Genomic DNA, 12,117 nt, shown 5'->3' with positions numbered 1-12,117 from the left:
GCGCTGCTTGTTTTTGTGCGTGAAGTCAACCCTCTGCAAATAAAAACCACCTGTGAGCCAGTTTTCTTTTCTTTTTTTTCTTTTTTTTATTGTCAGTGGGTCACAAATAACAGCATTGTCTTCGAGAGATAAGTGATTGTTCTTTAGAGTTTTGGTTAAGAATAAAAAATACTTTTAAAACCATAAAAACTAATACTGTACTAAATCTGGTGATGTCCGGATAAATACTGAAATTATGATAAAAAAAAAAAGAAAAAAAGTAGTGAGTCTGTCCCACAGTATTTAAGTACAGTAAATACACCGTCAGTGAGGTTTTCTGTGGCACGTTGGTCACGTCACTCCCACCTCCATTGTAATGTAAGATTCAAGTAGCTGGTAATGAAAGCAATTAAATTAATGGCAAAGGATGAATTATTTAAAATGTCCAATTCAAGAGGGACATTGCTGATCGGCTAGAGAAGAGCACTCCCTCCCGTATGATGACGTTCAGCCCGTGTTGCTGCATGTGAAAAGTGGAGTTTGAAGTCTATTTCCTCCTGGGGTGAGCGCGGCGCTGGAGGTGCCTCTGTCTGGATCCCGAGGACATTTTGGAGCCTGCGAAAACACAAAGAGGGAAGTGTCGGTCTTCAGGACAAATGTGACGAGGAGCAGCTCACAAACGTGTTTGTAAACGTAATCTGTATGAATTGCCAAGTCAACTTTGTATTACTTACATTATTACAAATAAAACCAAACACTGAATAACCATTTGAAATAATAAAAAAAATAAATTAAAAAAAAACCATTAAATTACTCAACAACAAAAAGTTAGAAAAAACATAAACCCTTTTTTCTTTACTCTGACTTTTCCTTCGCTTCGACACCAAATGTCATCATATTTGGATGCACACCAGAAAGTTCCTCAGGCTAAATTTAGAACCACGATAACTTAACTGGAGGTAAAAATAAAATAATTTTAAAAAAAGTCAATCGTGGTGCTCTTCTACACTTTCCAAATGTTATCAGACTGAATGGATCCAATTCTGACAGTGAAGTGAGTCATTTCACGGAAGTTGTGACAACGTTTCTTTTAAATCCGCCATTTATCAACCAGTTTACAGCTTCAACAGTAGACAGAGAAGACCACAGCTGAGCCTATAAGCGTGTCAATGTTTTTGTAATTACTCTCATTGACAGAAGGGGGAGACAAAAGGCTCAAGAGCATAAAATCAACAAACAAGAGGATGACGGAGAAGCACAGAGGGGGAAACTGAGTGACGGCTATTTTAACAGAAGCGGTCACTCAAGTTTTTAACCTCAACCAGCGACAACGTTTGCATCAGTGAATACATTCAAGAGATATAATATGTAACACTCAGGATACATTTTGCGGCCTCACGACTATTAATATTCCTAATAAAGTACATTCAAACTGCAATTGCTTCTTTGTCTGAGTCAGTAAAACATTTGTGGTATGATTTTCATTGGGTTTCTTTGTGTAAAAAAAGGGGCTCCACACACTGTTAAATGCTCCATTAATGCTGTAACGACTCTATTTACCAAATGGTGAAAAGGCAAACGCGGTCACGGCAGGTGCTGGGGTGCTGAACGGGTGCATTAGGCTCACGGGACTTTGGTCCAGGTTAAGTTGGGGGATGCCTGCGAGAACAAAGACGGCAAAGACAGTTAGTGCAAAGACTCAGCCGCCCAGTCTGTCAAGAGTCCGCAGCAAACTGTACTGCAAACAAACCCGCTGAGTAAGCTGTTTCTGCTGCGAGCTAATGGGGTGTTTTAAAAAAAAAAAAAAAAAAAAAAAAATTTTAGGAGAGCAATTAGATGCTATACAAAAAGTTGACAAATTCTACATACACGCGGGCACTGGTGAACAAACTATACAGACAACAACACCATAAACAACCCAAATACAGTCAGACGAGCAGTTTTAGTTAGTTACATGTTCACCAGGTTAAATTTACTGTGAGGCTTTTTATTATTATTACTCTGAAAGCAGTTTAATGCTTGTCTCACTTTTATACCAACCAAAATATGAAACATATCGATGCGAACCGGTAAGGTCTTGAATTAATAAACATATAAAAGCACATACAGAACAACTTATTTCTCATATTATTGTTTACCAGACTAGAAAAAAAACACTTTCAAAGAATAATTCAAACTTCGATTTGTTTAGGTAATGTGTGTTTTCAGTCAAAAACTGCCACTTATTACCTGGGAATTTCTGCTTTTGTCTATTTTATATCAGTAATTTTTATATTTTTGTGTGTTGGACTGTTGATCTGAGAAAGCAAGACGTGAAAACATCATCTTAGACATTTATCTTTACTGTTTTAGGATACTTTATAGACGATTTTACCGTTATTCAATCAAAAAAAAATAATGGAGAGGTGAATTAAAAATGTAAACAACTTTTAGTTTTAGCCTTAATGTATTTTACTTTTAAAGCCCCAAATCAGTCTGTATAGACAGTACAACATGAGACACCCTCATATCACGAGAAAAAAAACTCCAGAAAACCCTTAAACAGGAATACATAAAGATAACACAGATGTTTGTCAGATATAAATCCTGAAAAGCTAAACAACAGGTTTAGATGTTACATGTTTGTTTACATGTTTGAGATGGATTTAAATTCCCATTTAACTTCTTTGACTACAAATGTAAATGTGACTTTCCTACAACGAATCTTAAAAGACAAACATGACCAGACTCACATATCGCTGCTTCCATCTGTTCGGCTGATCCAGTTTCACCGGGCGGTATCGTGTCATGTTGGACCGCGGGAGTCTGAGGACCTACAATTGCCATATCTCTCACTGCAAAAGAGAGAAATGTGAAATCACATAAAAGTTAATTGAATAATTTATACATTTATATCACGTAAAAAAAAAATTAAAAAAAAGGGCAAATGTGATGTAACCCTTAGGATCTACCTCTTTCATAAATGCTGACAAATCCTCCCTGACAAACTTCCTGCAGCAGTCCCTTGAAATCGGCCACAGCTGTCATCACTGGGACGAGGGTCACGTTGGGGTCAGTAGTGACTGAAGGCGAAGCCGGCAGCACAGGTGGAGCATGGAGGGACTGACAGCTCTAAACACAGACAACAAGAGAGAGAGAGGGGGGGGGGGGGGAGAAAGAGTTTGTTAATTCAACAACCAAAGAGTCCAAAAAAAACCAGGAAAAAAAAAAAAAGTGTGTGGCCGTACCTGAAGGAAATGGACGGGGTCCTCAGTGTGGGACAGCTTGTCCAGTTCACCCTCGTTCTGCTTCAGCTCAGCGATCTCCTTCTGGATCCTCTCCAGCAGCTGCTCAGCCTCGCCGACGGCCGTCTTCTCCTGGGCTTTGATCAGCTCTCTCACCTCGAAACGCTTCAGCTCTATCGACCGAATCAGTTCTGTGAAGACGGCGTCGCTCTCCTCAGCTGCTGCCCGAACCGAACGCTGGAGGGAGACAGCAGACAGAGTGAAAAAAAAAACAACCCAAAAACACGACGGCTTCACAAGAAACAGCTGGAATTCACAAGAGCGTGCTCGCTGTGACGTTAATAAAAAAATTTTTTTTTAAAAAAAGGCATGTATTGAACTGGAATGTGAGAGAGATTAAACCGGTTTATGATCTGACTGTGAAACGCAGGATATCAGCACTCACAGTGAGGGAGAAAATGGCCTGTCTGAGCTCCTGCGCCTCCTTTTCTCTCTGCTGAATCCTCAGATGAGAGCGTTGCTTCATGTCGCCGAGCTGTGTCTTAAAAAAAAATGTTGGAAATATGAGGAATTAAAGTCCCTTTGACTGAATGACAGTAACAGACACATCATTCTGTGCTAGATTTTGCAGATATATAGACTTGATGTGCTCAGACTGAAGCTGGCATCCAATTCTGGGCCTACGGGGGAAACTTAAAGCCTTAATGCCTACATTTCATTTCATAGCACCTGACATGTTCTATTTATCCCAAGCTGAATTTTTGTTGTTGTTTTGTGTATATAGTTTTTGTGAGTGTCATTGGTCTTACTAAAAATCTTTTTTATCTATCTTATTTTATTGTAAACGTATTTGTAATTTTTTTCTGATTGTGTGCAGCTTTTTTTTTTTTCCCCTTTTCCTAACAGTGTTTCTGTGTTGCTGTGACAACTACATTTCCCCACTGTGGGATTAATACAGTCTAAAGTCTAATTACCAGTTAGTATTACCAACCATTTAAACTAGGCAGCATAGTTGGTTTTTTTTTCCCCCTTCCACATTGCATGTGACCGGGTCTCAACTAAAGGCTACTGTTAAAAAAAACGAATCAAACCTTGATTGGATCAACAGAGAGACTCCAGTTTGAAACACACTTGTAGATCTGTAGAAATACTTAACACATGGTGTGAACCACCAAACGGTTTGGAAAGCACTAGTGTCATCTTTAACAATTTGCTGCGTTTTAATTTATCCATCGAGCCAGGTCTTCCTTTGAAATGTTAGTCGAGTAGAAAGCGAAATACTCAAGTAAAGTACAAGTACTTCAAAATTGTACTTACAAAACCCGAGTAAAAGTAGCCAACTTTCCACAACTGTTTAAAACCTTTTTTGAATGATTCATGAAACTTACACACACACACACACACACACTTTTTAGACTACATAACTTTTGCATTTATCCATTGGATACATAAATACAAGTTATTAGCACATAAGTTGCACGAAATAAAAGCTAAAGCCACTTTTTTTTTTTTTTACCTTGGTCTTTTATACCTAAAGTAGTACAAACAGGAGTTTCACACTGCTGCTGCTACTTTTGGAGGACACGGTATATAAACCTAAGAGGGGCGGCGGGGGGCTGCTTCTTTTCGGGAAGCCTCGTCTGGAGTCACTCAGGTGACGCGTTACCTGCCGCTGCTGTATTTCGGCCTCGGCCAGCACCGTGTCGTGTCCTTTGTGTTCGTCTGTCAGACACAGGTAGCAGATGCAGCGCTTGTCGGTGCGGCAGTACACCTCCAGCAGCTTGTCGTGTCGGGGGCAGATCGTCTCGTGGAGTCGCTTGGACGCCGACACCAGCTTGTGTTTCTTGAAGGCGGTCGAGTCGTAGTGAGGCTGTACGTGGAGGTCGCAGTAGGAGGCCAGACACACCAGACACGACTTGACAGCCTTGTTCTTCCTGCCGGTGCAGACGTCGCACTCCACGTCGCCAGCTTCGGCGAAACTTTGGTCGGCGGGCGCCGGGGCCTCCTGGAGCCCCGTCTTCTTGAATTTCTCCACCACGTCGGCCAGCATGGTGTTTCGAGCGAGCGCCGGCCTCGGGTTGAAGTTCTGCCGGCACTGCGGGCAGACGAAGACGCCGAGGTAGTCGTCCTGGTCCCAGTAGTTCTGGATGCAGTTGGAGCAGTAGCTGTGTCCGCACGGGATCGTCACCGGGTCCTTGAGCACGTCCAGACATATGGAGCAGTTAAACTGGTCCTTGTCCAGGACCAATCCGGCCTGTGCCATCGTCGAAAACGCCGAAGAGATCGAAAGTAACCGAAAACACAGGAACCGTGATGGACACAAACATTGACAACTGCTGCTGCTTTGTTTACAGGAAGTGGAGGTGAGGGGGGGGGCGTGGCCAGCGGAGCACCGCCGGAAACTGCTTGAAACTTTAATTTTTTTTCAAAACACTACATTTCAAAATCATCAAAACGTTACTGATTTATTCACCATATTAACCAAAAATGTTTTAATGTATTTTTATATACATTTTGCTATATATACATATATATGTTAAGGGGTGGTAGAAAAAGGTTTTATCCTATAATCAAAATAGCAATACGTAGTGTAAAATAGACAATAGTAAAGTAAATACGTATAGAAAAATATAATATATAATATACTTTCTGCCCGCGTTTTATTATTTTAATTACCAACGAGTAGGCCTAGATGTCATAAAAGGAAAGCAATACAACATTGAGAATTTCTATGTGCAGACGCTTAATTAAGCAGACTAAAACCATGATACACTACCCAAAAATGTTTTATTTCTGTGCTTGATGAAGAACAGACCAGAAAGAGTTATTTTGCTACATTAGTTGTCCATTTTGTGGTTTAGATTTGGGGAGATGACGCTTTTATTTTGAAAGATTCGGGCCGGATGTTTAATTGTTGTTGCTGCCAGCAACTGAGCTCCAAGGTGTCCCTTCAGTCAGAGCTAGAAGTATTAAAATATTTTACTACAATATATTAATCCTTTCCTCAATTATAATAATTACAAGTAAAAGTCCTAAATTCAAAATCTTCAGTAAAAAAAACATATCTGCAAATGTTCGTATCAACAGTTAAATTACTCAAGTAGCGGAATGGCCCTTGTTAATAAAATTATATTACTGAATTGTTATTGTTATGATTGATGTATTAACATGTATGAAACATATGTAGCTGATCGAGCTATTTTACCAACTTATCTCTATACTTTTGGATAGTTTAAACTCAAAACAATGACTGTAACAATTACGTTATGAACTGATCTTTTCAATTTACTCTTATTCTACAAATATATTACTAACTATAGACAAAAGATACATCTTGTGCAGGGCAAAATACGTTATTTCCGTCTGTACGATGGTGGAAATACTCATGTAAAGTACAAGCATATTGCCTTAAAGTTGTATTTACCATGAGAACAAATGTACCACCAAAGCAATTCACTATATACTTATGTTTTTTGGTTATCTTAACTTGATTTGAAGACACACGACAGGGGACTGAAATCCAGTTATAAAAGCTCTAAAAGACAAAAAAGAAACTTCTTCCACTCGGAAATTTCAGGCTGACATGAAAAAATGTTCACTGTCACCTTGAGGCTGTTTGAGGAGAGTAGATGTCCGTTTCATTTTGATGAGTTCCTAAAACGCTTACCAGCATATTTTGTCGTATATGTAAATATATTCAATGCAGGCCCACGAACCATATTAAGTCAGTACCTCACTTGTCAGGAAAACCCAATCACGCAAATACAGTTTCCAGTGCATTTTTAATTCAAAATGCATTTAAATGATCAACAAACACAATAAATAAAGTTTGGAACATGAATACATATAAATTATAAATGATAACTTGGAAAAATAAAATAGACAATGCATATCTTCAAACTCCCATGAATTAAACAGGACTCTGTGGTCAGTGCACTAAGAACATAACAGATTAGACACACATCTTTAAAAATCAAGTTTCCTCCAAACAGATGGATACATTACTTTGGTCACAAACTATAGCTCTGATGCATGAATGGATGTCTCAGTAAAAACAAACATCACTTGAACATTCAGTGCTTATTGTGCGTTGCAGGTTTTTGGAAAGTTGCCAGCAACCTCATGTTAGCATTTTGCGCCTGTCAATCAAAATTCAACCACCTCCTCGGGAAATCGCATGCAGGTCCAATCAAGAGGGTCACCACTTCAATGCATGTATTCTAAATCTGGGAAAAGGACAATACTGTACTGATAAATGGATCCCTCAAAAGGAAATATTCCCTTTCAGATTTTTTTTAACAGAAATTCAGTTTGTTAACTTACTTGGGTTAGCTTGTGGAAAATACTGATGGCCATTTGAAAACAATTGTCTGTATATGTTCATAACGTCCATTCAAGTATTTCATCACATTTATGTAATTTTTTTTTTTTTTTTGGTTAAAAAGTTATAACTCTCTGTAACTGTAAACTACAAGAAACAGGCACAAAAAATATTCTGGTTGTTTCAAAACATGCATTGATGTCAGTGGAAGATTACGTTTTGCTCTACATGCTTAAAGGACTCTGCTAAATGAGAATGAAGATGTGTATAAAGCCATTCTACTCACAGTCAACTAATGAATAAGCTGCAAGGATGAAACTACTTCCTTGCTGAAGGGTGTTTTTATGCAAACAACTTTTATTGTGATCCCAAAAGTGCATTTTAAATCAAGTTGCCATATTCAGCTGTCATAAGTTCAGAACTTCACCTCATACAAAAACAGCAGGCAGGGCCCTACCAAAACAGAGATACTCGGAATCTTGGAAGTAAAGTAAAAGTCACTACAACCGTTTGTGTGCGTGTATGTATGCTGTATATGTGCGTGCAATGCTATGATATGTGTCTACACTCATTAGACGTGGAGTCATGGTGTGGCTTCACTTGTTCTTCTCTTCCAGACCGCTCTCTGCTCTCAGAGCCTGGCTGCTGGCGGAGATGAAGCTGATCCAGTGTTTGAGGTCCTCGGGAAACTGTGGGCACTCGATCTGCACACAAACACAATGTCAGCAGAATGCAGATGAAGAATGAAGCCGCGGTGACAAGTTGAAACAATCAAGTCATCCGATTGACAATTTTTATGCCAACAATTTTTGATGATCTATGAAACGTTAAGGTTAAAAATAAAAAATACAAATACGAATATTCTCAGGTTCAAGCTTTTAAAATGTGATGATTTGAAACTGTTATTTGTCTAATGTGATCATAAATACAACATTTGGGGGTTCTGACTGTTGGTCGGACAAAACATGAGTTTTAAAGATATGCCATTGGGCTTGAGCAAAAAAAAAAATGGTTGAATAATTTAAAAAAATGTATCAGAAAAGAATGTGAAGCTAGATCTGAGACGACTCTCATTCCTCTCGGTTCCACTGCAAACACTAACAACTTTTTTTTTTACATTATTTAACCATGCAATAGCCTCAGAAAGACTGAATAATAACATCAGTCTACTTTTTCAACAAAACAAAAAAAACTACATTTACATCTCCATTCTCCTCTTCAGCATCGAAAGGTTCGTCTGACCCGTCATGTTTGAGGTTCAAGGTAAACTTTAAAACGTTTCCAGCGTTGTCACTTGTCCTAAACTGTTTTTTGGGACTTTGTAGCCGTTTGAAAATTCTACTCAGTCTGCTCGCTAAACTCAACATCTGAGGAGTCCGAATCTGTCGAGTTAAGAACAGAAATATGCCATCTCGGATGTGATGTCACAAAATGTTATTTCTAAATTATAAAGATATAAAATAACGTATTAAATATCTGTTGGTCATAGCAAATTGAAATGAAATGAATAAAAATCTGTTGTTCAGCGAGAGGACAAACCAGCATTTAGATAGCATCGCCTTGTAATTTGGCATTTCTGGATGTAGTCTGAAATTGAATAGACTAAAATAGTGACTAATTGAGAAAATAATCAACAGATCGACCGACAAAGAAATATTCAGTCACAGCAATACTTCACTCACCTTCTTTTTGCAGACAAATTCGATAATCGTCTCCGGGCTGCAGTGCACTACATTCTGCCTACAAAGCATGACTGCGGATACAAAGCCGTCTTTCTTGGACACAAAGCGCTGTTCCAGGTAAAAGGCCTTCTCATCCCAGCCCAATACTTTGGTCCGAATCTCAAATTCCTCACGGAATGCCAAGGAGCGTCGGTACCGAATGGTGGAGGCCCCGACCACCATTTTGGCCCCCAGTTTGCGCGAGGCCATGAACAGCCCGTTTCTCATGTAGTGGTGGAAGCGAGCAAAGTCACACTCCCTCAGATACCGAGAGTTGTTCATGTGGCCCATGTAGTCCAAGTCATGGGGAAGAACCATGCCATTAATGCTCTGCTCCGCTAGGATGTCCCATATCCTGGGCTGGAACCACGCCTGGAAAAACACCTGGACCCCCCGTAGGAAGTACCACACATCCAGGCTGGAGAAGAGCAGGAGGAGGGCAGCCAGCACCAGCAGCAACATCTCTCTGGAACAACAGTCCCAAAAATGTGAGTCAACAATCAAAGCTGATGCATTTAAAAAAAAAAAAAAGACAGATAATAGTATAACAACATGTGGCTGTGACTTTAACAGCTGTGTTTGTGTGATGGTCCATAGTAATTCCCTTTAAAAAAAAAAAAAAAAAAAAAAAAAAAAAAAAAAAAAAACCTGACTTCAGCGATGTGTATAATATCAAACTAAATCCGCCTTTTGACCTCATCAATGACGATGCAGGACACCAAGCGGTCAGAGCTGTTTCACCGGCTCAATACACACTCTAAAAAACACAAGAGGCAGCATATTCCTATAATCAGCCACTTCAACCTTGAGGAGGACCGAGAAGCTAACGCAGCTCCGTTCAAACGAGCGAGCTGCGACCTGCTGTGACAGCTGAATCGGTTAGCTTAGCTGCTAGCTGCTAGCAGCCGGTGGCCTCGGAAGAAGAGCGAAGTCGCCACTCTTCAGTGTTTTTTTTTTTTTTATATATATATATATGTCGAACTTCGGTTCATAACCACAAACGCGGCAGTGGCGTGTTTTCATAACTGCAAAACTCACTGTGCGTCCTGTAGAAAGCGCTACCATGGGAAGCGAGGCAACTTGAAGAAACCGGTAGAATGAATGAACATAACTTCCGGGTGTGTGACGAATCGTAATCTCATTGGCTGCCTTGCCGGCATGGTGACACGGTTATGTTGTTATACTCAGCGACGGAAGTTATCGCGGCGGAGGAAGTCCAAAACATCCTTTATGATATGATAAGGACCCGAGCACCGATGGTGCCAAAGCCCTATTGTTCTTCAAGGAATTATTATTCCGCGTTATTATTATTCTCCGTAAAACAACTGCATTTTCGGAGGCTTTATCATATTCAAAAACTCAGGAAAGTTGGTACACGCGTCTGTCCCGGCGAAAAATCTCGTATTTTAGTCGAGTCACGAGTGGCATGGGCAAATGGCTCGCTAGTCCCCCTAAACAGATGTCTACATTTACCTACATTCACGAAATTCGGTGGACATATGTATCACACTGAGATGTACAAAAAAAAAAAGTTCCAACGCACCATTACGTCAAATCAACAGGAAGTCCCCAATTTTGAATTTAGATTCATACATGTTGTACTTTAACTAAATCCTCCTACAGATTTTGTCGGACCGACTTGAAATTTAGTCTGTGCACTCTTAATATGTTTGAAATTAAAAGTTATCAAAAGAATTTGTTTTTGTTGCTCGGTGTACCTGTGGCGTGGAGGCCAAAAAGTGACCCAAAAGTCATACTTTGCCCAAAAAAGGACTTTTGGGTAACTTTTTGCTGAAGTATGAATTTCTTTTTCATAATTTGGATGACAGTCAAGTCATGACTAACAGGGGGGCTCGAGCCCCAAACCTTCTTGCTGAAAGGCAACAATGCTAATCACTACACCACCAATCTTCCCATGACATAGTATGCATTGTGAGAAATCTTTGGCTCACTGCAACCTATAACTCCACTATCCACAAATATTCATTCAAATGCGACCAAAATTGCCGCAGACATTCTTTGGATAGTAGATGTTTTCAAGGGGGTCTGCAGTGATATTAAATATCTTCCTGTAATGTGTAGTGTATGCAAAACTTTTTCAATTTCTCCAAATGTTTCAACTTCATTAAAAGTTGAATCACCATCAACAGGCCAAGGTGGAATTTGAATCATTAATAAAAACCTTGGTGAAGTAGAATATTTTACCTGTTGAGTTAACCAGACTGTCGGTTGAGTCACTGGACGCTTTGAATGAACTCCATGAAACACTTTCTCCTGCCACGACTCTTTCTTCAGCGCCGAAGATAGTCCAGCGGTCTACGATGCCGCTTCAGAGCTGGTAATTACCTTGAGCCCTGCACAAGTTAATACACAAAGTAACACAAAGTAACTACCTAACCTAACCTAACATGGTTCACAGAGGAGGAGGAGGGAGAGTCCCCCTAAGGGTAAGCCACACATTTGCAGGATTGCTGGTTTTGGGTTTGCGTTGTAAATGGAGTCATACTAATACCAAACCAAAGGTCAACAACAATACAGAATAAAACTCTTCATAAAAAAGACCTAAAACTCAGAAAAATATAATAATCAATAACAAAAAATAAAGGGTGTCTAAATATTTTTTGATTTCTGTCCAAACTACTATAAACGTTATCCCCCAAAATCCCATTAATTCATTTTAATGCTATAGTATGACTTTTTTTTAATCATATTTCGGACAACGTATGTTTTTATAACAACCACCAACTGATGAACCTTTAGTCTACCTATGCGAGTACACTTTCTCGCTGCCACACTTTTGACTTGTTACAAACCTTTTCTCGTTTGTAAACACAGATTACATTTGGTTAAAATAAGAAGTCCAAACTCTACC

General features: G+C 39.5%; 2 protein-coding genes across 3 annotated transcripts; both read right to left on the bottom strand.

Moving 5' to 3' along the window:
• Nucleotides 1-61: 61 nt before the first annotated feature.
• ftr67 (finTRIM family, member 67) lies at nt 62-5,557 on the bottom strand. 2 transcript variants are annotated; one of them, XM_069157696.1, is made up of 7 exons: nt 4,870-5,557; nt 3,649-3,738; nt 3,207-3,440; nt 2,931-3,090; nt 2,712-2,813; nt 1,540-1,638; nt 62-594 (listed from the first exon to the last, which is right to left on the bottom strand). In XM_069157696.1, exons 1-7 carry the CDS (start codon nt 5,464-5,466, stop codon nt 527-529), a joined length of 1,350 nt encoding a protein of 449 aa, XP_069013797.1. In that variant the 5' UTR covers nt 5,467-5,557; the 3' UTR covers nt 62-526. The 2 variants fall into 2 exon arrangements, with proteins under 2 accessions (XP_069013797.1, XP_069013796.1); XM_069157695.1 differs by having other exon boundaries at nt 3,649-3,744; nt 4,870-5,556.
• A 1,411-nt stretch (nt 5,558-6,968) lies between these two features.
• Nucleotides 6,969-10,351, bottom strand: LOC138203095 (protein THEM6-like). The gene is made up of 3 exons (XM_069157685.1): nt 10,284-10,351; nt 9,207-9,711; nt 6,969-8,228 (listed from the first exon to the last, which is right to left on the bottom strand). Exons 2-3 carry the CDS (start codon nt 9,705-9,707, stop codon nt 8,121-8,123), a joined length of 609 nt encoding a protein of 202 aa, XP_069013786.1. The 5' UTR covers nt 9,708-9,711; nt 10,284-10,351; the 3' UTR covers nt 6,969-8,120.
• Between the last annotated feature and the right edge of the window lie 1,766 nt (nt 10,352-12,117).

The sequence above is a fragment of the Embiotoca jacksoni genome, unplaced genomic scaffold (assembly GCF_022577435.1).
Source record: "Embiotoca jacksoni isolate LCO1_2020_lvr unplaced genomic scaffold, fEmbJac1.0.p SCAF_22, whole genome shotgun sequence".
Classification (NCBI taxonomy): Eukaryota; Metazoa; Chordata; class Actinopteri; family Embiotocidae; genus Embiotoca; species Embiotoca jacksoni.
Note: the sequence above shows the minus strand (reverse complement) of the source record. Positions and strands in the feature narration are given on the sequence as shown.